This window comes from Stomoxys calcitrans, chromosome 5 (genome assembly GCF_963082655.1).
Source record: "Stomoxys calcitrans chromosome 5, idStoCalc2.1, whole genome shotgun sequence".
Lineage (NCBI taxonomy): Eukaryota > Metazoa > Arthropoda > Insecta > Diptera > Muscidae > Stomoxys > Stomoxys calcitrans.
The window spans coordinates 115,979,599-116,004,247 of NC_081556.1; the positions used below are offsets into that span (position 1 = coordinate 115,979,599).

A 24,649-nucleotide genomic window follows, 5' to 3' on the forward strand; every position below is an offset into this window, starting at 1 on the left:
ACAAGTAGATTTTGATAGATTTTCAATGTGATCGAATTTTTTTTTCTATTTGTAGCATAGCGTAAAAATTTTTTAGTTAGACAAAATTTTATCAAAACTTTTGTCTTTGGGAACTTGTTATCGAAATTTCGTCGTTTTAGAGAAAATATCGAAATTTTGTCTTTAGAGTAAATTTTTAAGAAATTTTAAATTGTGGTCGGCTATCTACAAAAATTAAAATATTGTATACTTTTGGACACCAAGAACCAAGACAACCAAATCAAGCTGATCGTACTTTTGCCAACACACGCAAAGAAATTTGTGTGCGTGTGTGTATATGTGTGCGTACATGAGTTGAGAATAGAGAGAAGAAGATAACAACAAAGAGAATGCAACAAAAATTTCTCATCTTAATACCGTCAAACCTGGCCAGCTATTAACGGCTGTTCGAGTGAGACCACCTATTTAAATCTTCCTTGCAACGTTCCTTTGAATTCGTTAAGGAGGGAAGATGCTGCCAGGGGTTTGAGTGGGTCTAGCTGGGCAGTTAAACAAGTGTAGCACAGTGGGATTAGAAAAAAAATTGTGCGAATTAGCCTGCCAATTGTGAACGGCTACAGATATCTTCAATGATAACAAAGTGTCCGGAGCCGCCACATGACCAAATAGAAAGCTCCCTTTGCCTTACATCAGTGGTCGTAGCAATTTATCTAGCCACAATATCCAAAAGCATTAAATGGTTAGTCCAAAATTTCTTTGTCAGCACAACAAGTGTACTTTTGTATACGGTGCAGCCTTCGAAATGCATGCTGATCCTCGGCGAATGGAAATGATCCAATGAGAGGAGCGGGAGGAGTGGTCCCTCATGTGTCTTGGCTACTGACGAGAGAAGGGAAATCGGTCTGTACGACTCCTCCATGCTCGTGTCCTTTTCAGGTTTCCGTAGCGGGATCAGGCTGCCCATCTTCCAAACATCGGTTGTATGGTAATCGACTCCAGGCAGATCCAGATTCTTCAGAATCAGTGTAGAGATTCTGTCTGGAACCAGCGCTTTGCGCGACTTGGCTCCACAGAAGACATTCGTAGCTTCGTGCACGGTTGTTGTTGTAGGAGTAGTAGTAGTACACTGAAAGACTCAATCGGGCCAATGCGGTACGTACAACCGGCTGCCATGGGATTGCACGGTAATTTGTGATGGCTGTCCAGCAGCACGGAGATCACGGATATATAAATGGCTTCCCTTATAGCCTTTTCACTCTCGGGTCAATAAATGAAAATAAGGAAATACCTCACAAGCCAGCATTTTATCGACTGCAGCATTAGAAGTTTTATTTGGAGTTCAACTGTTTGAGCTGTTTTTAAGGCAAACATCAGTTATAAGAGTTAAGATTGTCTCAATTGACTTATTTTGAAGATAATCGGCAAGACACAAACCTATATTCCGCTTGGCGATGGCTCATTTTAGAAGTGTGAAGTTCGTAGATTCGATTCCAACCAAAGACATTGGTCTAACCTTAACAGTACTGAAAGTCTGGCTCCTTTAATAAGCTACACAAAAACTTAACTCTTATTAGCTTAATAGGCATATGTATTTATTGCAACTTAAATTTAAAATTAATTACAAATTCTAAAACAACAATAACATAAAATACTAGTAAATCGTAATGTGTTACTTTTCTTCTGCTTTATTTACGCCAATATTGGGCTAACTTGTGTATTTGTTCCACCAACGCTGGCATTACAGCTGTTATGGATATATCCAAAAGTCCTTGTAAATGTTGCACTGCTTCCTCATCGGTTAGGCCCAATTGCAGGTTATCTTCGACTTTTTTAACCGCTTTATCGGGTTCCAAAGCTATATCGGGTACTGAGGCATCCACCATCAGTGAGAAGAGATTCAATACCACATTGGCATGTCGTCTCAAATGCAAGAAGGCTGTATAGCATTGCTTGCGGAATTCATGATGTAGCTCAGAGGTAACACCACCCATTGCTTCGACCATTTCCTTGCTCAGCTTCATGGGTGGGGGCATAGGTTTGGGATCTCTACCGAGAATATAACCAAAATCGATGTGGAAAAGTTTACCATTGGTGGTAAGAAGCAAATTATCCAAATGCCTATCGCCAACACCTATGCAAAATGTATAAATTTTGAGCATTTCTAGTTAAAGGCTTTGCAAATCTTACCCAAAAGATATGTGATAACACAATAACCAGCACAACTCTTTATATAAGTATCCATAATTTCAGGCAATATGCCATATGGTGCTGAATCGCAAGGATTGTGTTTTCGAAAGAAGTTCAATATGCTACCCTCTCTGGCTAAAACATCGGCTACTGTGTAGGAGTCAATGTATTGTAGGAAACCATGCTTGGAGCTAGTGGCCAGCACTTTGTAGGGAGTCAATTTGAGATCGAGATTTTCGCGTCGTAAGAGTTTATCCATTAAGGTTATCATTTGTAATATAAGCTGATCCTGCCGCAAGTCATCGCCATGTTTGAATATGGCCACATATTCATGTTGGGCTATAGATGTCACAAAAGTCAATCTTTAAAATAAAAAAAAAAAATACTGGTTCAATATCTATGAGACCTCTGATGGAAGAAACTTCCCAAAAGGAAGAAACCGATTTACTTACTTAGCTGGCATCAATGCACTCTTAAACAGGGACGTTTTGGATGGCAATATTTTGGTTATATAAATTTCCGGATCCAAAGGAAATGGTATTTGCTCCAAGTTCGTAAAGACCACCTTAAATGTATCCGTTTCACCCAATAACTTTTGGAACTTCTCTGTCTTCTTATTACGATTGCCTGGCTCTTTGGCCACAATTTTCACCAAACGCACCAACTCATCGATAAAACGTTGCTGTTTCCGTAGATTATAGAAAATGCCGCGCAGATTGAAATTTCCATTTTCCAAGACCTTGAGAAACATCTTCAATACCATGTCGTACATTTCATGTACACTCTCATCCTGTTTCCGCACCGACTCACAATCTTCGACTTCAATGGACAGATACCAGTATAAATAATTGGCCAAGGTGGGATTATTACAGGCACGCTGTATTAGGAATGTTGCTAGATTTGAGGCTGCATTTGTCATTGTGGAATATTGAACATTTGTATTGTTATCGCTCATCAGTGTGTTGGACACATCCGAAGGCAAGGAACCAATCGATGTCTCATTATCATCGGCCAGTGAGGAGTTCACTGAAATAGTCATGGGCATGGTGGTGGAACGTTCTATTTGTACACCCGGCCGCTGTATCGAACTACGTTGGGTGGCCGTTAGAACTGATGATGTGCTACCCATGGCCCCTGCAGCCCCACCTCCACCGCCACCACCACCAGTGCTTAATTCGGAACACAATGAACTTTGATCGAATAGCGTAGAATTATCATCTAAAGAACGCACTATATCACGATCGGGAAAGAAGCGCTTATGCGATTCCATAATATCGCTAAAATTTTCATATTTCAAAGCCTGCACCAACTGCAATAGATACAACAGCAGATCCTCATCGGGAGCTTGAGCCAGACGACTTATGGCATATTTTCTAACATGCGGATGCTTAAAGCTGGGACTTAGCAACTCCAAGGCATCTTCGACATCCATTGGGGCCCATTTGTTTAGAAGTATAAGAGCCTGTTCCACCTCCCCTGGTGTTTCCCAGTTGATGCATTTTAGAAATTTCGTCAAAGCCTTTTTGTGGGAGCTTAAATAGAAGCGGAATTTCCACAGCAAATCCTGTTCTTCGCTATTCAAAACACAAGTAGGTGGATACCGATAGACTATGGTGTGTAACTGATCGCGTATGCTAAAAATTTAATAGAAAAAAACTATAACGCTAAAGATAAGTGATTTATGGTTTTTTCTTACCTAGCTGTTGGTTTGGCATCACGATCTGATATTCGCGATCTTACTGAACGAGCAAGGCGATGATGTTTTCTTTCGACAAGATTTTCCTAGGAGAAACAAAAAGTTTAAAAAATAATCAACACACAATTTATAATGGGTTTTTCTTTAGTCTTCAAGAAAAAAATCATTATTTCTATAAAAATTTCTATCAAATCAAAAATTGTACAAAATGTTGTGCAAAAATCGTAATTTGTCAAAATGTCCACTAACATTTTCTTAAGGAACAGTAGCAATATATCTCCCATACCAATTCATTAAAAAATAAGGGACCTCCTTTGTGTAGCCAAATACGAATGTCTTAGTAGAGATGTATAAAGGTATGGTTTAACAGAGACCTTTATTCTGATTTCCCGCCAGCTTTCAACCATAGGCGTTCAGCGTCAAAGCCGGATATACTATTTTGTATGGTATTTGACAGTGAACCGCAAATATATGGTTCATTAATATTGTACGGCTTAATCATCCAAATCTACGTTACCAGGATCTAGCACGATATTGAAATTGGGGTCTGGTTTAGTTGTCGTACATGTAGTCGGCCGGCACGGAATAACCCTGGCAGCAAGTTTGTACGTACCGGATTGACCCGATGAAAGCCTTCATCGGCAAGGGCTGCCACCTCAGTGTACAACACACTGCTACAACAACAACATGAGCACCACACAGGCTGGAACTTTGAGTTCCGACTTGTGTGGTGTCCACCGTTATCACCAGAAGCTTAGCGTCCACAGGTTGCGGATGGTGGAAAGCTCCGTTTTTATGCAAATGCGGCCGCGGCCAGTCAGCGATTTTCGAGAGGAGAGTGTCAGTGAGAAGTCAGGTGGCTCTAGCTCTTAACTATTGTAGGTTGGGTTAGCCCCTACAGCTAAGCCAGTAATCAGCGATTTTCGAGAGGAGAGTTTCAGTGAGAAGTCAGGTGGCTCTAGCTCTTAACTATTGTAGGTTGGGTTAGCCCCTACAGCTAAGCCAGTAATCGGCTTGTTGTACGCCCTAAAAACTATAAAGTAACCTCTAAAAAGAAAATTTTAAGTTAGGAATTCCGTGCAACTTACAAAATCCTTAATTATTTTCAATACCATTCTCCTTAAGTTGGTCTTGTGTCCCCCACCTTAGTGCCGGTATCTGTTAGACGCGAAAGCCGGGAAATGACAAAGGAAATGCTCCAACGACTCGTCATCTTCCCCGCATGCCTTACACAAGCTATCACTTGCCGCACCGATTTTACATAAGTGAGCTCTTAGTCCTATGTGCCCCGTTGTGATAGCAATATCTATACTGACCTCCTTCTTACTTCCTTTCAGTTATAGCCTTGTCTTCTCACGATCTGGATCACCCCATAAGATTTTAGCCGCATTCAACATTGTGGAACAGCGAAACGGTCGGTAGGACGGCTAAAATCCTATTGGGTGATCCAGATCGTGAGAAGAGTATTACTGAAAGGAAGTAAGGAGGAGGTCAGTATAGCTATTGCTATCATAAGGGGACACATAGGACTACGAGCTCACAAGAGATAGCATGTGTAGGGCATGCGGGGAAGATAATGAAACGTTAGAGCATTTCCTTTGTCATTGCCCGGCTTTCGCGTCTAACAGATACCGGCACTTAGGTGGGGGACACAATACCAGACATGAAGCTACTTAGGGGAGTGGTATGGAAAACAATTAAGGATTTTGTAAGTAGCACGGAATTCCTAACTTAAAATTTTGTTTTTAGAGGTTGCAAATTGCAAAATTTTGTCCATGAATATTCCACTAAGGAACAAGGGCAAACTTCTCATATATCAATGAGTGCAGTCCGATTGAAGTTTAAGCTCAATGATAAGGGGTCTCTTTTTTACAGCCGAGTCCGAAAGGCGTGCCGCAATGCGACACCTCTTTGGAGAGAAGTTTTACATGGCATAGTACCTCACAAATGTTGCCAGCATTAGGGGGAGCAAAACAAGAGCTGAAACTTTTTTTTCAGATGGTCTCGCCAGGATTCGATTCAGCGTCATAGGCGGACATGCTAACCTCTGCGAGGCGGGGGCCTCCGTTACTTTATAGTTTTTAGAGCGCACAACAAGCCGATTACTGGCTTAGGTGTAAGTCCATAGTTCCATGGGGTGGATTAATATCTGCACCCTCTTTTCAACCTAACCTAACCTAAAAACTGTTTTCAGAATAGGCTTTGAATATTTCCCATACACTTTTTTTGTTCAAAATAGCTTTTATTTGATTATTCACCTAACTATCACACCAAATAAAATGTGCACTCTTACCAGCCATTTCTTGAAATAGTTTCTTGGTCGCCATTTTTTCAAATATAAAATTTTAACTTTTACGAAAATGATATATTTCTTCAAAAGTATGAACCATTTTTTTATAAAAATTTTCTTGAAATTCCACAGAAACAAAAATATATGGAATTATTATTCAACTCCAAGCTTAAAACTTTTGTAGTATACAGCCCACTTAACGTATTATACACACACAGAAGCTCCAAGAAATACTGGTAAGTTTCAATACAAAATTATATGGCCAAAAGAAATTGTACGGCATTTCTTATTATTGGTTATTTGTGTTTGTTTTAAACTTATTGCTGATGCCAAAGGCCGTCAATCCCATGGCAGCCGGTTGTACGTACCGGATTGACCCGATGAAGGCCTTCATCGGCAAGGGCTGCCGCCTCAGTGTACAACACAACCAAAGGCCGTACACAAAATGTCAAGTTTAACGTCTTATGGTGCGTTCTTTCTTAGCCTTGGCAATATTTTCACTGACGAAGTGAAAATGGAAAATATAAAACAAACTGGGAAAATTTCCTTGAAATCCGATTATCACGAGAACATTTCGTGGAATTTTAATTTCCACAGAAAATTTGCTGGCATTCATTTAAAACTGTCAATTTCGTTTTCAAAAGCTTTAGGCGCGATTTGTTTATTAGTCTTCAAAACTTACCTGTAAGATATCCGAATCAGGAACAGTTACCAGTTTTGGTTTGCTTAGGAATTTATAGTTCTTATCTCCTTCCGGTTCAAAGTAAACAATGGAATACTTTAAAAACAAATGTACATTAATGAGTACAAAAGAAACTGAGTATTCCCAAAAACTTACATTATAACAATCATCGACCACCACTGTAGGAAACTCAATCATCACATACATATAGTCGGACATGCGTTTCTCTTTTTCATTGATCAGTTCGATTTCACGAAATGTTAAACGATCCAACCAATCCACTTTCTGCACTTGTCCATTGCGATGTTTCTTTGCCAGCTTACCCAGACGTTGCATTTGAGACTTTGAGGAATCCTTTCCTTTGCCGGGCGTTTTGGAGGGAAAATTTCCATCACCCTCCACACCCAACCACACACGCAAATCGTACATGCCTTGACGAAACATACCATTCTTACCGAACAATGATATAGAAGTGCCACCAATCACAGTCGTTTGGCCGGCTCCCGCACAATCGAGTATTGTCAGGACTAACATTGCAGTGCGAGGTAAATCTGAGAATTGCAAGGGCAGAGTAACCCACTCATTCCAACTCCAGCGTTTGGTAAACGATTTATACGATGTAGTGACAGGCAAACAATAGGGCCGTCCTTGACTGAAAATTTGTAATCGCACTTGGAATGATGGACATTCCTCAGAGTAGAGGCCGGAAAATCGTAATATTGGATCTTCTAGCAATTTTTCGTAGTCAGGCTGTCGTTTCTTACCCTCCAAGGTACCCCTTGAAAAAGAAATAATGAATGTATTGTGTACGATGATTAATCTGGGTTTGGACACAGTTATAGCCATTGGATAGTAGATCAAAACAAAAACTGTAGATCAGACTCTACATAAAGAAGAATTTTTTATGTCTGATTTTGGTTTATCTTGTTTTTTTTACTTATGTAGGGAAATCTTTAGGGAAAAAATCAATCTTACACTTTTATTTGAATTAATTCATGCAATGAAGAGCTATATATATAGCGAAAGTAGTCGTTTGGCTGATCCATAGCAGCTACTTCTTGTTAACACTCTAAAAGCCCGAATGTTATCCTAAATTTCTTCCTTTAATTTCAGATATACTCCCCTAAAAACTAAACTGCGAATTCCAGCAAAATAACAAAACAAAGCTGTCAGCTGTCTCTCAGTTATCAAGGCCGTAACGTAGCGAAGCACAGCTGACTCATGTGAATAAGGCAAATAAGTGAGTTCGCGTATTTTCAAGCATGTTCACAAATGGGCTGAAGTTTATTTTGTGGGGTAGTTCGCAAAAAAATCAAATTTTTTGCAAATGCCCTAATTTTGACCCTAGGAAACCGAATATGAAGTCCGTTTTAGGGGCTCGGGCCCGTGGACCACCCTAGGGGCCAAAAACCCCCCTTGGGGGGAAGTAGTCCAATCTAGGCAATATTGTTATCAAATGAAATTTATTGATTAGTGGATTACAAATATGCAAGCAAGGGTCCAAAATTTTGAACCGTGAAGGACCTATGGGGTCTTGAGAATTTGGAACCCACTTAAATTGAGCAATATGGGTATCAAATTAAAGGTATGAACGAGTCGATTGCGAATAGTGCCCGTAAACCCCCCTAGGGGCCAAAACCCCCTCTAGGGAGAAGTAGTCCAATCTAGGCAATATTGTTATCAAATGAAAGGTATTGATTAGTAGATTACGAATATGCAAGCAAAGGTCCAAAATTTTGAACCGTGAAGGACCTCTGGGGTCTTGAGAATTTGGAACCCACTTAAACTGGGCAATATGGGTATCAAATTAAAGGTATGAACGAGTAGATTACGAATATGCAAGAAATTAAGATCCAGAAGTACTCTAAATTAAAACAAATACATATTTACAAAAAAATTAAAAATTTTTCAAAAAATTACTCATTTTTTCAGAAAACTTTGGAAGCCAAATAATTTTATTTAAAATACTTTTGCTATATCCAACTGTTAGACATATGGAGGAGAAGAAAATTTCAATCCCGTTCGAAGGCCGGCAAATTTTGTTTTTAAAATAACAATTTCCTAAATTTTCCAAATAGGGGTACAAATTCTCGAGACCACATAGGCCCTTCCCAGTTCAAAATTTTGGACATTTGATTGCATATTGGTAATCTACTAATCAATCAATCATATTGCCTAGGTTGGACTACTTCCTCCCAAGGGAGTTTTTGGCCCCTGGAGGGGGGGGGGGGGTCCATGGGCCCGAGCCCCAAAAACGGACTTCATATTCGTGTTCCTGATGTGAAAAACTAGGGGCTAAGCAAAAAAAATTAAATTTTTTGCGAACTAACCCGTAAAATACAGTTTTGCTTATATAGGCCTATAAGCCTTACGTCGTTTTCACTCAATACCAAGGCGCCTAAAATGGACACCATGCTTAGAATCTGTGATATGCTCATATACACGTAGCATTTATACTTCAAAGCTTCGTAAAAATGCTGCTTGCACGTAGGTACATTGGGAGATTGCGAAAACCGACAGCAGTCGTAGTGGAAGGCTAAGTTTACATTTGGTGGTATCGTGTAACTTAATTGCCTTCGACTGTTTGGCAATAGAAATGAATTGTGAATATCAAAAAGATGTAATAGTAGGCTCCATACTTTTTCAACAAACAGGCATGATGCTCTTCAGAATGCAAATAACGGATATATCGATCGTTTTCGCCAAATTTGATACTCTAATGCGACTAATGTGATAACAAAAATGTTAAAGATTTTTCGTCTTCAACAACTATAATACCACATTTTAAAATTGTCGAATTTTAAATACGCCTTAGACAATCGGAATAAGGTGGATTACTTGTAATATATTAAATTTATTTCCTTCTGTTGTTGTTTTAACAGCATTTTGAGTCTTTATCCATTATCTTTAGTTTTAAATATGCATTTATTTGACTTCAAATGTATTTCTTTTATTTATTGATAGTTGTTTAAGCTTATTTTTATTGAATGTTTACACCTTATAATCCTAAATTCACATTTGATTGATTAATGCCAATAATTTCTTTAAGATCTTCTCATACTAAGCATAGTATTTATTTCCCATACTATTATACGGGTGCGATCGATTATCTCACGAAGTTGACGGTTTTTCAATTTCACAATATCGATAAGTTCCTGGTTTTCTTGTATTGCTTTGCGATATTCTTCACATTGAGTGGCCTCTAAATTGCGGTGTTCCGTTTCATCTTTGTATGGGATTAGACTTTCAACGTGCGTATATTCCATACCTATAATAAAAAAGAATAAATAATACTTTCTATGTAAAATCAAGTACAGTGTAATCAGGTTTCTATAAGAAACCATAGGCAGAGAACTAAATAAGAAACATCATCAGAAACATGTTGTTGTAGCAGTGTGTTATACACTGAGGCGGCAGCCCTTGCCGATGAAGGATTCTATCGGGTAAATGCGTTACGTACAAACGGCTGCCATAAGATTCAAGAAACATCTATCGAAAATGGTACATGCGATGGTTCTTTGTAAATATAAAAACATAATCATCCCAGGCTTTTGACCCATGAAAGGACTTCAGATTCGCTTTTCCCTCAAATAACTGAATACATTTTTGTTTTAATTCTATACGTGAATCATTACTTACCTTGAGGATAGCCGTCACTGCATCGCTCGTAGATGAGACGCATTCTTTTAAACAATAACCGTATAGTACGAAAATGCTCTTGGACTTTCTTGACCGTTCCATTATCACGACTTGCTGTCGGTTGAATGACTTTGAGAGCAGTAAATATTTCTTGAAAACGTGACGTTATATCCTGTACGGTTTCCTGGCCTACACGAGACAACTGAACTATGTTAATCTCTTTGTGTGGCTGCTGCGATATGGAAAGCATATTATTGGAAGTTTGAGGTTGCCCAGTAGGCTGTTGTTGTTGTTGAGTTTGCTGTTGTTGGGATTGTACTGTATTCGGTACCATTTGCTGTGGTCCTGCATTTTGCATCATCTGCTGCTGTTGTTGTGGTAGTGCGGAAGTTTGTGGTTGCTGCTGTTGAGCCATCATTGTCATGGCGTTTGGATTAGGAACATTTTGCATATGCGATTGTTGCTGCATGCCAACTTGTTGCATTGCAGGCGACAGTTGTGGTTGTTGCGGCATCATACCACCACCTAAGGATGATTGTGGAACTCCTCCGCCCATTCCTACATGACCCATTCCCATGCCGCCCATTTGAGGACCACCAACACCACCCATTTGCTGTTGCTGCTGCATTTGTTGTTGTTGCAGCATCTGTTGTTGCACATGAGAAGGAGATTGCATACCCACAGGATTCATTACGCCGGGTCCCATGCCACCGCCACCAGCAGACATACCTTGAGGCATCATTCCAGCTCCGGTTTGTCCATACATTTGCATTTGATTCATCATTTGTTGTTGCTGCTGCTGCTGTTGTTGTTGTTGAGGATTAAATTGGCCACGATGGCCTGCCAGTGGGTTATTATAACCACCAGGATATTGACCCGACATTTTATATTAGCGAAATACACCAAATGAAATCAAAAATCTACTAGATATGCAAAAATCTTTATCTAGTGTTGGTAAGTGTTTTAGACGCTGCAAACAGCTGATCAGGTTTAAAAGCTCAATTATTGCTATGAATTAAACGTAACGCTGCTACCGTGACGTGAGATATAAATTAACATAAAACCTCATGGCGAAAGGAAAACAATCCGCCTTTATTAAAGCTATGCCCCTTTTTCACAGATTCTTAATATTCGGCTGAACTACCTAGACCAATAACTTATTTTTTCTCTTTGACGCTCGATTAGTTTGCGAATTTACTGAAAACATCTGCCTTCCCCATGTAAAATCAGCTTTTTTCATTGAATAGGCGAACGAACCCAGTAAGATAGTGGTCTAGGCTGGAAGTCAGCCCTAGGTTTCTTAATGGTCATTTTAATATGGCATTTACTCAACAAATATTTTTTCCGAACTGCCTATTGGCCTTAACGAGATTCGCTATGGATTCTGGCGCGTACATCAGTAATTGAACTCTTGTGAATGAGACTCAAAAACAGCTGTTGCCCCAAATTGAAATTCAGTTTGGCCGGTTTTGGTCTAGGGGAGAACGTGCTGTTTACAACAATTTCCAATAAAAAAGAAACCATGGACAAACGCGAGGATGCCTTAAAGGAGGTTGACATTTCCCCCTCTATTCTCATGAATTTATAATAATTTGTATTTGTATCTTAAGGCTTTGCTAAACAATGCTGCAGAAACCGAACGGTGGAGCACATATCTTAAAGAAAATGAAGCAGCTAAAGAGAATCTATTGATGTTTCAAAAACGACTGAGTGTCGAGGTAATGGTTCCGGTGGGCAAGAAAGCCCTAATGCCAGGGCAATTGATACACACCAACGAAGTATTGGTGGGCCACTATCAGGGATACTTTTCCAAATGTTCAGCCCATAAGGCAGCAGAGATATGTGATCTACGTATTAGGACGGCAAAAGAACATTTAAAAAAATTGGAAACAGAACTGGAACTATGGCAGTAAGTACTCGATGAATGCTTGTTTGTTTGAGCAAAACGTTAAATGGTTAGTTTTGTAGAAATAAATTGGAAAAACCCTATACAGAAGGTGTGATTCCCAGTGGGGAAGAACGTGAAATCATCGAAGAGTACAATGAGGAACAAGAAAAGCTGTGGAAGGAGCAGCATAAAATTCGTTTAAGGGAAGCCAAACAAAAGGAGAAAAAGCAGCGCGACCGAGAACATTTAGAAGAGCCTGAAAAAGGTGTACCAAGTACAGAAAAGTCAGAGGAGGAAATATTTAAAATGCTAGAGGAAGCTGAAATAATGGAAGAATTGGAAGAGGAATTGCAAAATCTGCAAGTCGATGAGGTAAACGATGAAACCATACGAAAGCTTATGTCAGGCGAAATGTATTTGCCACCCGAAAAGAAAAGGGTGGCCCATAACATTGCTGCCAAAGAAAAAGAAACTGAGGAGAATCTACTGCAAGCAAATATTGTAAAAAAGGCTACAATCAAAAAGAAGGTGATGACCACAAACAACAATGTACTGCCCAATCCTGACTTTGAGGAAAATAATAACATGGCAGAGGAGGATACAGATGAAGAATCTTTGCCTGAGGAAGTTCGTATCATCAAAGAGCAGGCAAAGTTTCTTAGCATTGATGATCAGATTGGTTTCTATGAATATCAAATTGAAATTCTAAGACAAAAACTAAGAACGCTGCCCTTAAATAATCAAGAGGATATGGAGGAGAAAATTCGACTTTTAACAGTGCTTGAGAATATGGAAGAACTGCTGGACTCTGCAGAAACTGCTGCAGGAAATGAAGAACTGGCAGAACACGAGGCGATTGCAGAAAACGAGATAACCGACAAAGTGCTAAACAAGGAAGATGCCAATGATAGGCAAGGAAAAAGCGAACAAACTAAAGTAAATCAAAAGCGACGCATTTCATTCGCTTTGGAGGATCAAACTCTAGAGTTTCGTAAAAACGAGGCAGTGACCCAGATGTTACCAGAGAAAAAGGAAAATTCCACAAGAGATGTTATCACATTAGATGATAGTGATCAAATGCCAAAAACTTATGAAAACGAAATTATTCCCACATCTCCTTTATCAGTTGTAAATAGAAAAGATCTCATAAAGGCAAAGGTTGAACAAAATTTACAATTTGTTTCCGAGACCCAAAGTAAACAGGACTTTGATTTGGTCAATAAGATCTTAGAAACGTCCATGGGTAAAATTAATACTTTACACATTAAATTTAAACATTCCACAAATAGTCCGGTACCGTATCATTATCCAGAGGATAATAAAAACTGTTCTATACCCGGCTCACCGGCCGATTTCTATAATTTGTATCTTAAATCTGTGGAATGCGCAAAAGATCCAGAGCCCTCGACTTTATTTATTAACAGCTATGATGGAGAGGATCAGGTAAAAACTCCGGTGCTTAAGGAATCGGACAGACAACAAGCCTTTGAAGATCCCAAAGCTGAGGTGAGTTTTCTATGAGAGTATTTAGAAATTTTTATATTAATATCTTGTTCTTGTGCTGCAGTTTTCAAATCCCAAATCAATATTAAGGAACAAGGAAGCAATTGAAAAGGAAAATATCAATCTGCAACAAAAGTCAGAGAATGTGGATAAAAAAGGAAAGAAACCAAAGAAGAAAAGAACTCCCAAGGAAGAGGAAGAAATAACTAGTGCCTACTATAAGGTAAATAAAAAAACATGAATATGTAGTTAAACATGTCTTGAGGGCTATTATCTTAACTATGTGGGGTGTAGCTATTGAAACACTGTATGTATGTATGAATTAATGTTGCTAATTATTATAAGGAGATAAGTTGTTATTGTAGCCATTTATAAGTTTGGTTCCGGTCCATAGGCCCGATCACAGCGGAAACGTTATGGCCCTTGGTTATTAAAAAGGCCAATAACTCGCCTTAACTATTTAAGCAACAGCCGGTGCAAGCCGGACTCGAGCTGAGACTCTCCACTCAGTACCGCTGAATGTCCGCGACTGCTGTCCTGATTCGGACCATAATTGAATTGAATGTTAAAAACCGTAGTAGAAGTCATTGTGTAAAATTTCGGCCAATTCGAGTAAGAATTGCACCCTTTAGAGGCTCAAGAAGTAAAATAGAGAGATCGGTTTATATGGGAACTGTATCAGGCTATAGACCGATTCGGACCATATTTGACACGTATGATGGTCACGGGAGAAACCGTTGTACAAAATTTTAGCCAAATCGGATAATAATTACTTCCTCTGGAGGCTCAAGAAGCCAAGATGCCATATCGGTTGAAATGGCAGCTATATCAGGTTATAAATCGATTTGAACTATATTTGGTACAGCTATTAAAAGTCACAACAAAACACATCAGCAAAAATTTCAGCCAAATCGGATAAGAATTGCGCCCTCTAGTGGCTCAAGAAGTCGAGATTCAAGATCGGTTTATATGACAGCTATATCAGGTTATGAACCGATTTAAACCACACTTGACCCAGTTGTTGGAAGTCATAATAAAACACCTCATGCAAAATTTAGATAGAAATTGTGCCCTCTAGAGGCTGAAGAAGTCAAGACCCCAGATAGGTTTATATGACAGCTATATCAGATTATAGACCGATTTTAACCATACTCAGCACAGTTGTTGGAAGTCATAACAAAACACCTCATGCAAAATTTCAGCTAAATCGGATAAGAATTGTGCCCTCTAAAGGCTCAAAAAGTCAAGACCTAAAATCGCTTCATATGGCAGCTATATCAAAACATGGACCGATATGGGCCATTTACAATCCCAACCGACCTACACTATAAAGAAGTATTTGTGCAAAATTTCAAACGGTTAGCTTTACTCCTTCAAAAGTTAGCTTGCTTTCGACAGACAGACGGACGGACATGGCTAGATCGACTTAAAATGTCATGACGATCAAGAATATAAATACTTTGTATTTCGAGGAGTTACAAACAGAGTGAATTAGTATACCCCCATCCTATGGTGGAGGGTATAAAAATGGAATTGTTGCGCATGGTTTGTTTGTATCTTCCGTATAGATTAAAAACGGCTAAACCGATTTTCATGAATTTTTCACAGATGGTAGAGTTCGAGTCCATGGTTACGAAATTTTTTGATATCCCAAGGGGGTGGCGGACCCTCCCCCATTCTCCATTTTTCAAAAACGCCAGATCAGCGATTTAAGCGAAATTTCATGTTACCTTAGGGTACACCAAAAACACGAAATTGGAATAAAACTTTGGGGTCATATAACCTAGGGGGACGCCCCATCCCAAAACCCAAACGAACGTATATGTTTAGCGATTGGGACAATATGGGTATCAAATGAAAGGTATTTAAGAGTAGAGTACGAACTTGCTATATAAATTACATCCTAAGTGTTCGGGGGTCTCTCACCCCAACAAAACTTCCCTACAGTACACTTTCACAGTTTTGGACTATATGGGTATAAAATGAAAGGTATTTAAAATACTGTACAACTCTGACAAAAAAAAAATATTCCTTGGTACCTAAGGTGCCTCCCCATGCCCCAAAAAAACCCAATAGGGCATATTTACCAATTGGAGCAATATGGACATCAAATTATTCAAAAATAGAGTAAGAATCTGACATAAAAATTTATTCCTTGGTGTATGAGGGATCTCCCCACCCCGCACAACCAACCAGCAGGGCATATTTGCCAATTGAGGTAATATGGATGTCAAATGAAAGCTATTCAAAAGTAGAGTAAGAATCTGGCATGAAAATTTATTCCTTGGTGTCGGAGGGGCCTCCCCACCCCCTAAAACCCTTTCAATAGAAAGTGTAGTTCGATCGGAATAATATAGGAATTAAAAGAAAGGTCTATGACAATAGAGTTCGAATCTAAAGTTGGTATAAGGATCCTAATATCTGGGTCACGTCTTATAGTTCAGCTGGACATGTAGATCGCGACAATAAACGTCTCAAAATAAATGGTATTTTAGCTTCTAACGTCGGAGGGACCGACCCTCCCCTCCCAATATAAACTACACCAAACTGTCACTGAGTACATATTGTACACAAATGAAAGGACTTATCAGAGGACATTCCTCCTCCCTCCAACCCTACCAAAAACAAAAAGGAATTAAAAGTAATATACAATTAGAAAGCCGATCAGGATAGAATAGGACAGCAATAAAAGGTCTTTGGTAGTAGAGTACACTTTTTTGGGCTCAGATTGGGATGGACACAAGAAGGACCTGCGGATCTTTAAAAATGTGCTATTGCAAGTGGTAGCTTTGAAATATAAATCTGAAAGTAGATACTCAATACAAAAAAACTTTTTGTGTTTTGTAGAAGAAGTGATGCCATGTAAAAGTTCCCTACACATATGTGCAATAAAGTTTGACGTAATACTTGTTTTTAACAGTGAATATAGCAATACTTGAAAAACGATTTTTTTAGTGTTATGGCTGCTGTGACTGCATTTATGGCTAGGATATAGCGAGACATACCATAAATTATTGGAAACATTTCAAGCTTTAATTGAAGTTCAAAAAGTGAAAAAATCACCGTGGAATTTTTTTTTGTGTGAAAGTATTAAACAATGGTCTAAAGCCGGACAATATCCTGCAATGGAATCTCAATAAGATTTTAAGACCGACAAAAAAAAAACGCAAACAGATTTTTGAAATTTAATGAAAAAATTGGCCATATTGATCTTAAGCCGTTATCTTAAGGTGGTTTGATATCAAAATGAAACAAATCGGCATTTAAAACTTTTCTTAATACCTCCGCTTTAAGAAAATGGAGATAAATGATAATGCTTTCTTCGTAATCTACTCCCGAATACCTTTCATTTGAGTCCCATATTGTCATGATCGTCAAATAAACCTATTTTAAGAAGTTTTGGTGCTGCGGCGGCCCCCCAGGTTCTTGGACCCTACTTTTATTATGAAATTCGTACCCTTCTCTTGAATAACTTTCATTTGAATCCCATATTGTCTCGATCGGTCCACTTTTATTTTTGGGTAGTACTTTTGGGGTTAGGGGGAGGGTCCACCCCCCTCCCGATATCAGAAAATTATATAGCCTATGTTTTTTTCCAGACCAACCTACACAATTTCAAGGTAATCGGTTCAGCCGTTTTTGAGTCTATACGGAACAAACCGACAAACTCATAGGTTCCCTTAGGGAACATAGGCTACATAATTTTTAGATATCGGATGGGGGCGGTCCCTCCCCCTTAACCCAACAACGCCATCCAAAACCAAAAGTGGACCCATAGGCACAGTTTGGGTATCAAATGAAAGGTATTGGAGACTAGAAAACGAACATCGCATTAAAATTTGGGTCTAAGTACCCAGTGGGCCTCCCCAACCCAAAAACTCTCTAAACTGATATATTCAACGTTCATGTCAATATGGGCCTCAAATGAAAAGTATTCAACAGGAGATTACAAATATAGCATACATAATTATGGCCAAGTAATGGGAGGTCGCCCCACCCCCAAGTACCCCCAAATGGGCATATTAGCCGACCATGTCTATATGGGACTCAAATGAAAGGTATTTGGGAGTTGATTACGAATATGACATTAAAATTTGTGTTCAAATCTAGGTGGCGGTTTTCTTTCCGAAAATAACTGCCTGGTTCACTAACTTTTTTTTTACTCAAGTGAGTCGAGTCACTCACTTCAACATCTGTTTTTCCTTTATGAAATCAGCTGGTTTTGACACAAGGGCGAACGAAAATCGCTCACTTTCAGTGATACAAAGTTGGAGAACCAGGCAGTAAGTCAAATAGGTTGATTGACCCATTATGACAATATGGGACTCAAATGAAAGGTATTTGAGAGTTGAAAAGGAATTTTATATTCAATTTTGGAGCCAAGTGTTTGGGGGTACGCCCCAAAGCACCCCCTAAACTGAATCAACGGTATTTGGGAGTAAAGAACGAATTTGATATCTATTGTCAGGGTAAAGTTTTTTAATTTTTAATTTTTACTGACCATGGCAATATGGGCCTCATATTAAATGAATTTGGAAGTGCAGCACGAATTTGATAGCCATATTTGGGTCGAAATGTCGGAGTGCCTTCCCTCCCTTAAGGAAGCACTTCTCATTACCCTAATTTTCAAAACCACCAGATCTCGGAGATTGGTTATGCGATTCGTTCGAAATTTTTTTTGCACTCTCACAGTCAAAACAAAACATTGTTTCTATTGTTGGGGTCGGGTAACCCCGGGGCCGTATATAGACCAGTCACGACAATATAGAGCTCAAGACGAAAGGTGCTTGAGAGAAAAAAAACGAATTTGATATCCAATTCAAGAGTCATGTGTTTGGGGAACTGCCCCACCCGCAAACACCTCCCTACTATATAAAAGCTATTGATATTTTTTGGTATACTCAATTTCGGGACAAAGTCTCTGGGATCCATCCCACCCTCAAACAGAATTTATTTACCGATCATGCCATTATGGGGCTCATATAAAAGGTATTTAAAAGTAGAGCACGAAGCTTATATTTACATTACGGCCCAAGCGTCTCTCTAAACCGGAAATATTTACCAATACGATAATATAGGACTCAAAAGAAAGGTATTTGAGAGTGAAGTAAAAATTTAACCAGGAACCGAGAAGGGGCACACTTCTCACACACCAATGAAAGCTTTCCGATTCAAACTCAATGATAAGGGACTTTTTTATAGCCGAGTCCGAATGGCATGCCGCAGTGCGACATCTCTTTGGGGAGAATTTTTTACATGACCATGTATGACGATTGTCGCCAGCATTAAGAGGGGATCACCACCGCTTTAAATTTTGTCCGATGTTATAGCCAGGATTTGAAAGAAGGCGTTCATCGTTATAGGCGGACATAGGCTACAGTGGCACGAATTCGATATACACAATCAGGGCGATGTGTCCCCAACCTAAAAAGATATTAGAGAGTTAAAGAAGGCGCAGCAGATCGGGCCCGGTTCGGCTATTGTATAATACACAAAGAACAAAACAAACAAAAACAACAGCAATTTTTTTAATTTAAGATCCAATTAGATATTATTATATATAATTGGATCTGTTTATATCTCGAACAAATTCGAGATACAATTGTATCAGATTGTATCCAATTAGATCTAACTGGGTACAATTACATCTAACCATTTTTCGGCTCCAGTTATATCTGATGCCAGATATAATTGGATCTCACCATAACAACTTGTTTTACTCGGTCAACAAATCTTTTTTCTTGATGTTTGTCTATTACGGCAATTGTTTTATATCGAGTACAAAATAATTGAGTATCAATAGACTGACCAGTAAATATTTTCTCTTGTCAGGTTATGCATGATGTTGTAGAAAAACCTTTGACTGAACCTGAACCCTTACCCGATGGAAAATATATTGATGCTCATGCTCCAAAACGAAGAGTAAGTCGTTTCAAGCAAATGCGCCAGAGTACGGAGAAAACGTAAAATACTCCAGGCTGCTAAACGTGTTTGGATATTAAAAAAAAAAACACCACAATAGTTTAAGATTTAACATGTCTACTATAATATATTATCATTAATATTAATATTATAATAATTAGCAAATAAAATCAAAACTGAAAAATATTCTCAAAAAGTCATTCCGCATTACATTAAACATAAAACTATCAGTAGAACTTCTAAAATACATACAACGTTTCTTATTGTTTTTATACAATTATCTTCTTCTGTGTATAAATTTAAAAAGATATATTTATATATATATATATATTAGTTTAACTTATAATAACTAATCATAGAATAACTAATAATTTAGAAAAAAAAACGAAAGATCAGATGTTGCAGAATTCAAGCGGGAGGCCATGCGTTACAATGGCCCAAAAGCAATAATTTTTAATCTTCAAGACCTAAAAACTCTCGCTCCAGAGCAGCACCCATCATATTCCAGTCGCCATCATCTTCTTCATCGGGGTTATTACCATCGCTGCCATCATTTGAGTCAGAGCCCATTTCCAAGTCTGAGGGTAAGTCACCACCTGGCAAGTAAAGCGTTATATTTTAGACGAAAAAAAAAAAAATAGAAAAAAATTTACCTCTTCTAAACTTTTCGCTGGGCATTTCCTCCTCCTCTTCATCATCATCGTCCTCGCTGGAAGTTTTATCTTCCAATTCTGGGCCACGGGAACATTTTGCGGCCAGAACTTTGTCAGAATCGGTGCGTGTAAAGAATTTTCGTGTTCTTTCCTCCTCATTTTCTTCGCGTTTACGCTTTCTAAGAGTTTTATCCACGGGAGGATTTTCTATAAACATTACAAATAAGGGTTATTATTTCACTTTGTTGTTGTTGTTGTTGTGGCTATGCTTACCTATATTTATGTGTTCATCCTCTGAAGACGAATCTGAATCAAAAAATTGATCAAATTCTTGATTCATATCCGCCAGATCATCATTGGAAAACGACAGCAAAGGATTAATGGTGTCAATGAATTTTTCGGGTTCCGAAGCATTTTGTTGGGCCGAACTCGATGAGGATATCTCTGATTTGTCACTGTAGTTAACAACATGTTCAGGACTGTGGCAATGGGCAGGGGGCTGTCGCTGTTTACTTCTGACCTTACGATCTAGGGGGAAAAGTTTCTCCTCCACATGCTCCCAACGTTCGGCGCAAGACCACAACCAATTAACATTGACTATTTTGATATGGGGATTCTTTTTAGCGGCATTCACTTTAAATGTACCTGCACTAACCGCCACTAAATGAGTAGTATCTGCAAAAGGAGTAGAAAGAAACATTCAATTACATTGGCTACGGCCATTGCTTTGTACAAACCTGTATTTATATTTTGTGAGACCTCTGCTCCCAAACTTTTGGCTATAAAATACGCTCTCGATTGCTGCAGCTTCATGTTGGTCGGCACCAGACCCGAAAATACAAGATTACAATTTTTCAACACTTCAGAGCGTATCTTGGGAACAATAATTTTTAAATCGGGTATTTCTTGTGTCTCATTATAAATGCTATAGAAGCGAGCATGTATCTGTTTCAATATAACTTCCAAATGCATAAGATAGTCATCGGGATCTTCGATTTCAATTTGATTTGAGGGATCCTCAGGAGCTTTCAATTTGGGAGTATTTTCTTCGTTAGTTAGTGTGGCGGAGGCTGAAACGGAAGCATCTTTAGTTTTGTTTTCTTCATCTTCTGTTTTACTTTCGGGGGGGTTTTCCTCTGCTTCTTTGTCCGCAGCCAAGGGCGGCGTCGGTGGCGGCGCTGACATTGTTGCCACTACTGTTACTTCTTCCGCAGGTTTTAGCTCCTCGTTTCCCAATATATCAGGCATGTCTGTATTTGTGGTCTCAGTTTTTGAGGTACCAGAAACATTCTCTATAATTTCTTCAGATTTTGAATCTTCATCCAGCTGGCCTACATCATCTTTTTTCGACTCTTCTACATTGGTGTTGTCCTTGGTAGTAGAATCTTTGGCTGGTTCCTCAGGTTTTGAATCTTTTTCTGTTGATTTTTCTTTGTCCTCCGGGCTAAGAACTTCAATGTCTGAATAAATAAAGACATATGTCGGTTAGAACGTTGTTTTGCTTTATGCTATTAGAGTACCCACCTTTAAAGTCTACCCCTTCTCCATCTAATTCATGTTTGGATAGACCCGGCGGTGCATTTATATCGCCAGTATGTTGGAAAAAATGATAGGGCTTAACCTGTATGAGATTGGAAGCCATATTCCAGACATCTTCACGGTCATCAATGATACACACCATCGAATCACCATTGGGAAATAAAGCCCTGTAACGAAGATTTAGTGGATTTTTTTTTTCTTCTGTTTGGAAAAATACTTACCTTAGATTATCCGTCTTGCTGGTGGCATTGAAGCATTCATCGCGGGACAAAATACGATGAGAAAAAAATTTGCCCTCTGGATCCAAGAGTTGGGCAATCATGTGGGCATAATTGCGCGCACCAAATGTACAGATATGCAATTCATAATATTTTGACATACGTTCCAAAAACTCCGGCGTGCCCGGCCGCAGACGGGTGTGATACCATGGTGATTGCGGACCATACAATTGAAAGTGATAAATACCCTTAATGTTGTTGGGTACATTATCGTTGGTGGTGTGTATTACCGTTTGATCCAAATCGACTAGAAGCACTAATTTGCGATCCTGCAGTAAACGACGTGTATCATCATGTCCCAATTTTTGTGCTAGTTTTTGTGTTACTTTTAAATCGGGTATGGAGTGCACCATAGGAACTGATGCCTCGGATGTGTTGCCCTAAATGGAGAAATATATAAAAGTGTAAAAAAAATCTCAGCCATTTTCAATTAAATTCTGGGGAGTTCAATGATATAGGTGTCGACGGAACTAAACTCGGGATAACCACCGGTTATGTGACCATAAGAAGTACCTCTTACCCATGGAGGAATATATGGGGACGTGTTGGACTAGAGAATGACCCTAAATTACTCCAGTACCGCCACCCTCTGATTTATGCTCTACCTCTCATCAAGTTTTATATACATCAAACATCACAGGTAGTATATCGATTTTCAATGAAAGCCCCCGCTCCATTCATCCTTCGGCCGAGATTAGACCCATTGCCAATTTTTAAAACATTATTTCTACCCCTCAACTTTTACATGGGACGTGGATTAGGATATGGCAACCCTTTTCAAATAAAAACGCCACTTTATGTTCCCTCTTTTTTTCCAATTGTGTATTTCTCGCACTGTTTGTTGTGCTTTCTTTGGCCAATACATAAACTAACCACTTTCTCCTACTACCCCTACCTTCTTCCACTAATTCACATTCGTTGTCATGCAAATCGCGGCAGCCACCTTCAGAAGATGGGACAGCACAGAGATGGCGAAGAAGAAATAAAAAACAATTATACTTACATTTTCATTTTGGCGCAAATCAGCACCGCAATCGGCGCACATGTCTTTAATAACAGTAGTATGAATACAGGCAGAGAGTTCCAATAAAGGAGTACTAGAGAGGAAGAAACAAACAACACAATACATTACAATCAAACAAACTCACGCTTTGTATTATGATAAGTTGGATCGATAACAATGATGAAGAAAACGGAAAACAGCAAATGGCTGCAAGGGAACGAACATGTACATTGTACTATCTCGCTTTTGGGCAAACTTACTCAGCCTTAACGGTGGCCCCATCCTTGTACAAACGTTTCTTTACCACACCAACCCTTTGGGCTTTCAGCTTATGTATGGTGGCGTCCGGTGTTGGCAAATCACCACCCTCCTCCTCCTCCGCGGGCAAGACTTCGTAGAGTAATATTACTTGAGAAGCGCTAACCGGAAAGCCTTCTCTTACCCTCCATCTATTGATTCGTATGCGTGGATATTCCACGGGCGCCTTGATAACAATGCCATCATTGGAATCATCACTTAAAACTTCCGACATTTCTCTCGATACGAGCCTCCAACTTCAATTTTCAACACAATTTATTTTTGTGCAATGTATAATTTTTTTTCTCTTTTGTTTTTGTCTTGCTTGCGATTTCGTTGCAACACTTTGGTAACTCTGGCTAGAGTACACTAAAGAAGATTGAAAATTACTTGCGCAACAACAAACCTTTAAATACAACTCTGTGTTTGTTTGTAATTGCGTTTGTCATTGTTTATTAGCTTGGCGAACGTATAGAGAGTTTTTAATTTCTCAGTGAATTAAATATTTACAACAAATGTTTTGAAATTAAATTCAGATTGACTTTACAGACACACACTTGCAGTGTAGATATGACCAATACAATTTAATTAATTTGTGGCTGTATACAACAGAGGTTGACAACTTTTAATATGAATCCCCTTTACACAGTAATTGATGGTGCAATGTTTTAAGGGGTGTTTACACCTTTTATGGGACAAAAACATTGGGCATATTTTGATTTAGCATTTTCCAATGTAAGTTAGATTTCTAGTTGTGGTTGTTGTTGCTCCAGTGTGTTGTGATTCATCCTTTCGTCTGCTGGGTACTGTTATGTATACTGATATAGGAACTCTGCCACAAAGTTGTTGTTAATTTTGACCCCAGCAACCCGAATATGAAGTCCGTTTTTGGGGCTCGGGCCCGTGGACCCCCCTAGTGCCCAAAATCCAGGTTACAATCGGGTGACATCCAATTCTAGCTTTGTAAGAGTTGTGGCGATTGCAAGTGTCCAGTATTTATTCGTAAGATACCGGCCGAAATGTTGGCAAGAGTATGCCAACATTGGACTAAGCGGTTGGACCATTTGAAGCGCAATCGCGCAACATTTGCATG

The 24,649-nt window shown here is 39.0% G+C and overlaps 4 protein-coding genes across 4 annotated transcripts; 1 reads left to right on the forward strand and 3 right to left on the reverse strand.

Annotated features, from left to right (window-relative positions):
• Nucleotides 1-1,554: 1,554 nt before the first annotated feature.
• LOC106086648 (phosphatidylinositol 3-kinase catalytic subunit type 3) lies at nt 1,555-7,994 on the reverse strand. Its single transcript, XM_013251395.2, has 7 exons — nt 7,810-7,994; nt 6,991-7,612; nt 6,835-6,930; nt 3,863-3,948; nt 2,619-3,800; nt 2,167-2,528; nt 1,555-2,110 (listed from the first exon to the last, which is right to left on the reverse strand). The coding sequence occupies exons 1-7, from the start codon at nt 7,878-7,880 to the stop codon at nt 1,665-1,667; spliced, it is 2,865 nt and encodes a 954-aa protein (XP_013106849.1). The 5' UTR covers nt 7,881-7,994; the 3' UTR covers nt 1,555-1,664.
• A 1,784-nt stretch (nt 7,995-9,778) lies between these two features.
• LOC106086652 (mediator of RNA polymerase II transcription subunit 30) lies at nt 9,779-11,417 on the reverse strand. Its single transcript, XM_013251399.2, has 2 exons — nt 10,474-11,417; nt 9,779-10,102 (listed from the first exon to the last, which is right to left on the reverse strand). The coding sequence occupies exons 1-2, from the start codon at nt 11,354-11,356 to the stop codon at nt 9,879-9,881; spliced, it is 1,107 nt and encodes a 368-aa protein (XP_013106853.1). The 5' UTR covers nt 11,357-11,417; the 3' UTR covers nt 9,779-9,878.
• A 499-nt stretch (nt 11,418-11,916) lies between these two features.
• LOC106086650 (unconventional prefoldin RPB5 interactor-like protein) lies at nt 11,917-19,972 on the forward strand. Its single transcript, XM_013251397.2, has 5 exons — nt 11,917-12,025; nt 12,084-12,382; nt 12,442-13,867; nt 13,929-14,087; nt 19,697-19,972. The coding sequence occupies exons 1-5, from the start codon at nt 11,996-11,998 to the stop codon at nt 19,829-19,831; spliced, it is 2,049 nt and encodes a 682-aa protein (XP_013106851.1). The 5' UTR covers nt 11,917-11,995; the 3' UTR covers nt 19,832-19,972.
• Nucleotides 19,973-20,062: 90 nt separating this feature from the next.
• LOC106086649 (RNA polymerase II subunit A C-terminal domain phosphatase) lies at nt 20,063-23,914 on the reverse strand. Its single transcript, XM_013251396.2, has 8 exons — nt 23,520-23,914; nt 23,260-23,353; nt 22,200-22,636; nt 21,964-22,145; nt 21,177-21,899; nt 20,713-21,114; nt 20,440-20,646; nt 20,063-20,382 (listed from the first exon to the last, which is right to left on the reverse strand). Exons 1-8 carry the CDS (start codon nt 23,789-23,791, stop codon nt 20,240-20,242), a joined length of 2,460 nt encoding a protein of 819 aa, XP_013106850.2. The 5' UTR covers nt 23,792-23,914; the 3' UTR covers nt 20,063-20,239.
• Nucleotides 23,915-24,649: the final 735 nt, after the last annotated feature.

Excerpts from the sequence above, each read along its gene's own strand:
- LOC106086652 (XM_013251399.2), bottom strand. The coding sequence starts at position 11,356 with ATGTCGGGTCAATATCCTGGTGGTTATAATAACCCACTGGCAGGCCAT. Across the intron at positions 10,103-10,473 it reads CAGTGACGGCTATCCTCAAG|GTATGGAATATACGCACGTT; the intron begins GTAAGTAATGAT and ends TTTTTATTATAG.
- LOC106086649 (XM_013251396.2), bottom strand. The coding sequence starts at position 23,791 with ATGTCGGAAGTTTTAAGTGATGATTCCAATGATGGCATTGTTATCAAG. Across the intron at positions 22,146-22,199 it reads AGCAAGACGGATAATCTAAG|GGCTTTATTTCCCAATGGTG; the intron begins GTAAGTATTTTT and ends TCTTCGTTACAG. Across the intron at positions 21,115-21,176 it reads CTCACAAAATATAAATACAG|ATACTACTCATTTAGTGGCG; the intron begins GTTTGTACAAAG and ends CTCCTTTTGCAG.
- LOC106086648 (XM_013251395.2), bottom strand. The coding sequence starts at position 7,880 with ATGGATCAGCCAAACGACTACTTTCGCTATATATATAGCTCTTCATTG. Across the intron at positions 3,949-6,834 it reads CTGATTCGGATATCTTACAG|GAAAATCTTGTCGAAAGAAA; the intron begins GTAAGTTTTGAA and ends TGTTTCTCCTAG. Across the intron at positions 2,529-2,618 it reads AGTGCATTGATGCCAGCTAA|ATTGACTTTTGTGACATCTA; the intron begins GTAAGTAAATCG and ends TTTATTTTAAAG.
- LOC106086650 (XM_013251397.2), top strand. The coding sequence starts at position 11,996 with ATGGACAAACGCGAGGATGCCTTAAAGGAG. Across the intron at positions 12,383-12,441 it reads ACAGAACTGGAACTATGGCA|AAATAAATTGGAAAAACCCT; the intron begins GTAAGTACTCGA and ends TTAGTTTTGTAG. Across the intron at positions 14,088-19,696 it reads TAACTAGTGCCTACTATAAG|GTTATGCATGATGTTGTAGA; the intron begins GTAAATAAAAAA and ends TTCTCTTGTCAG.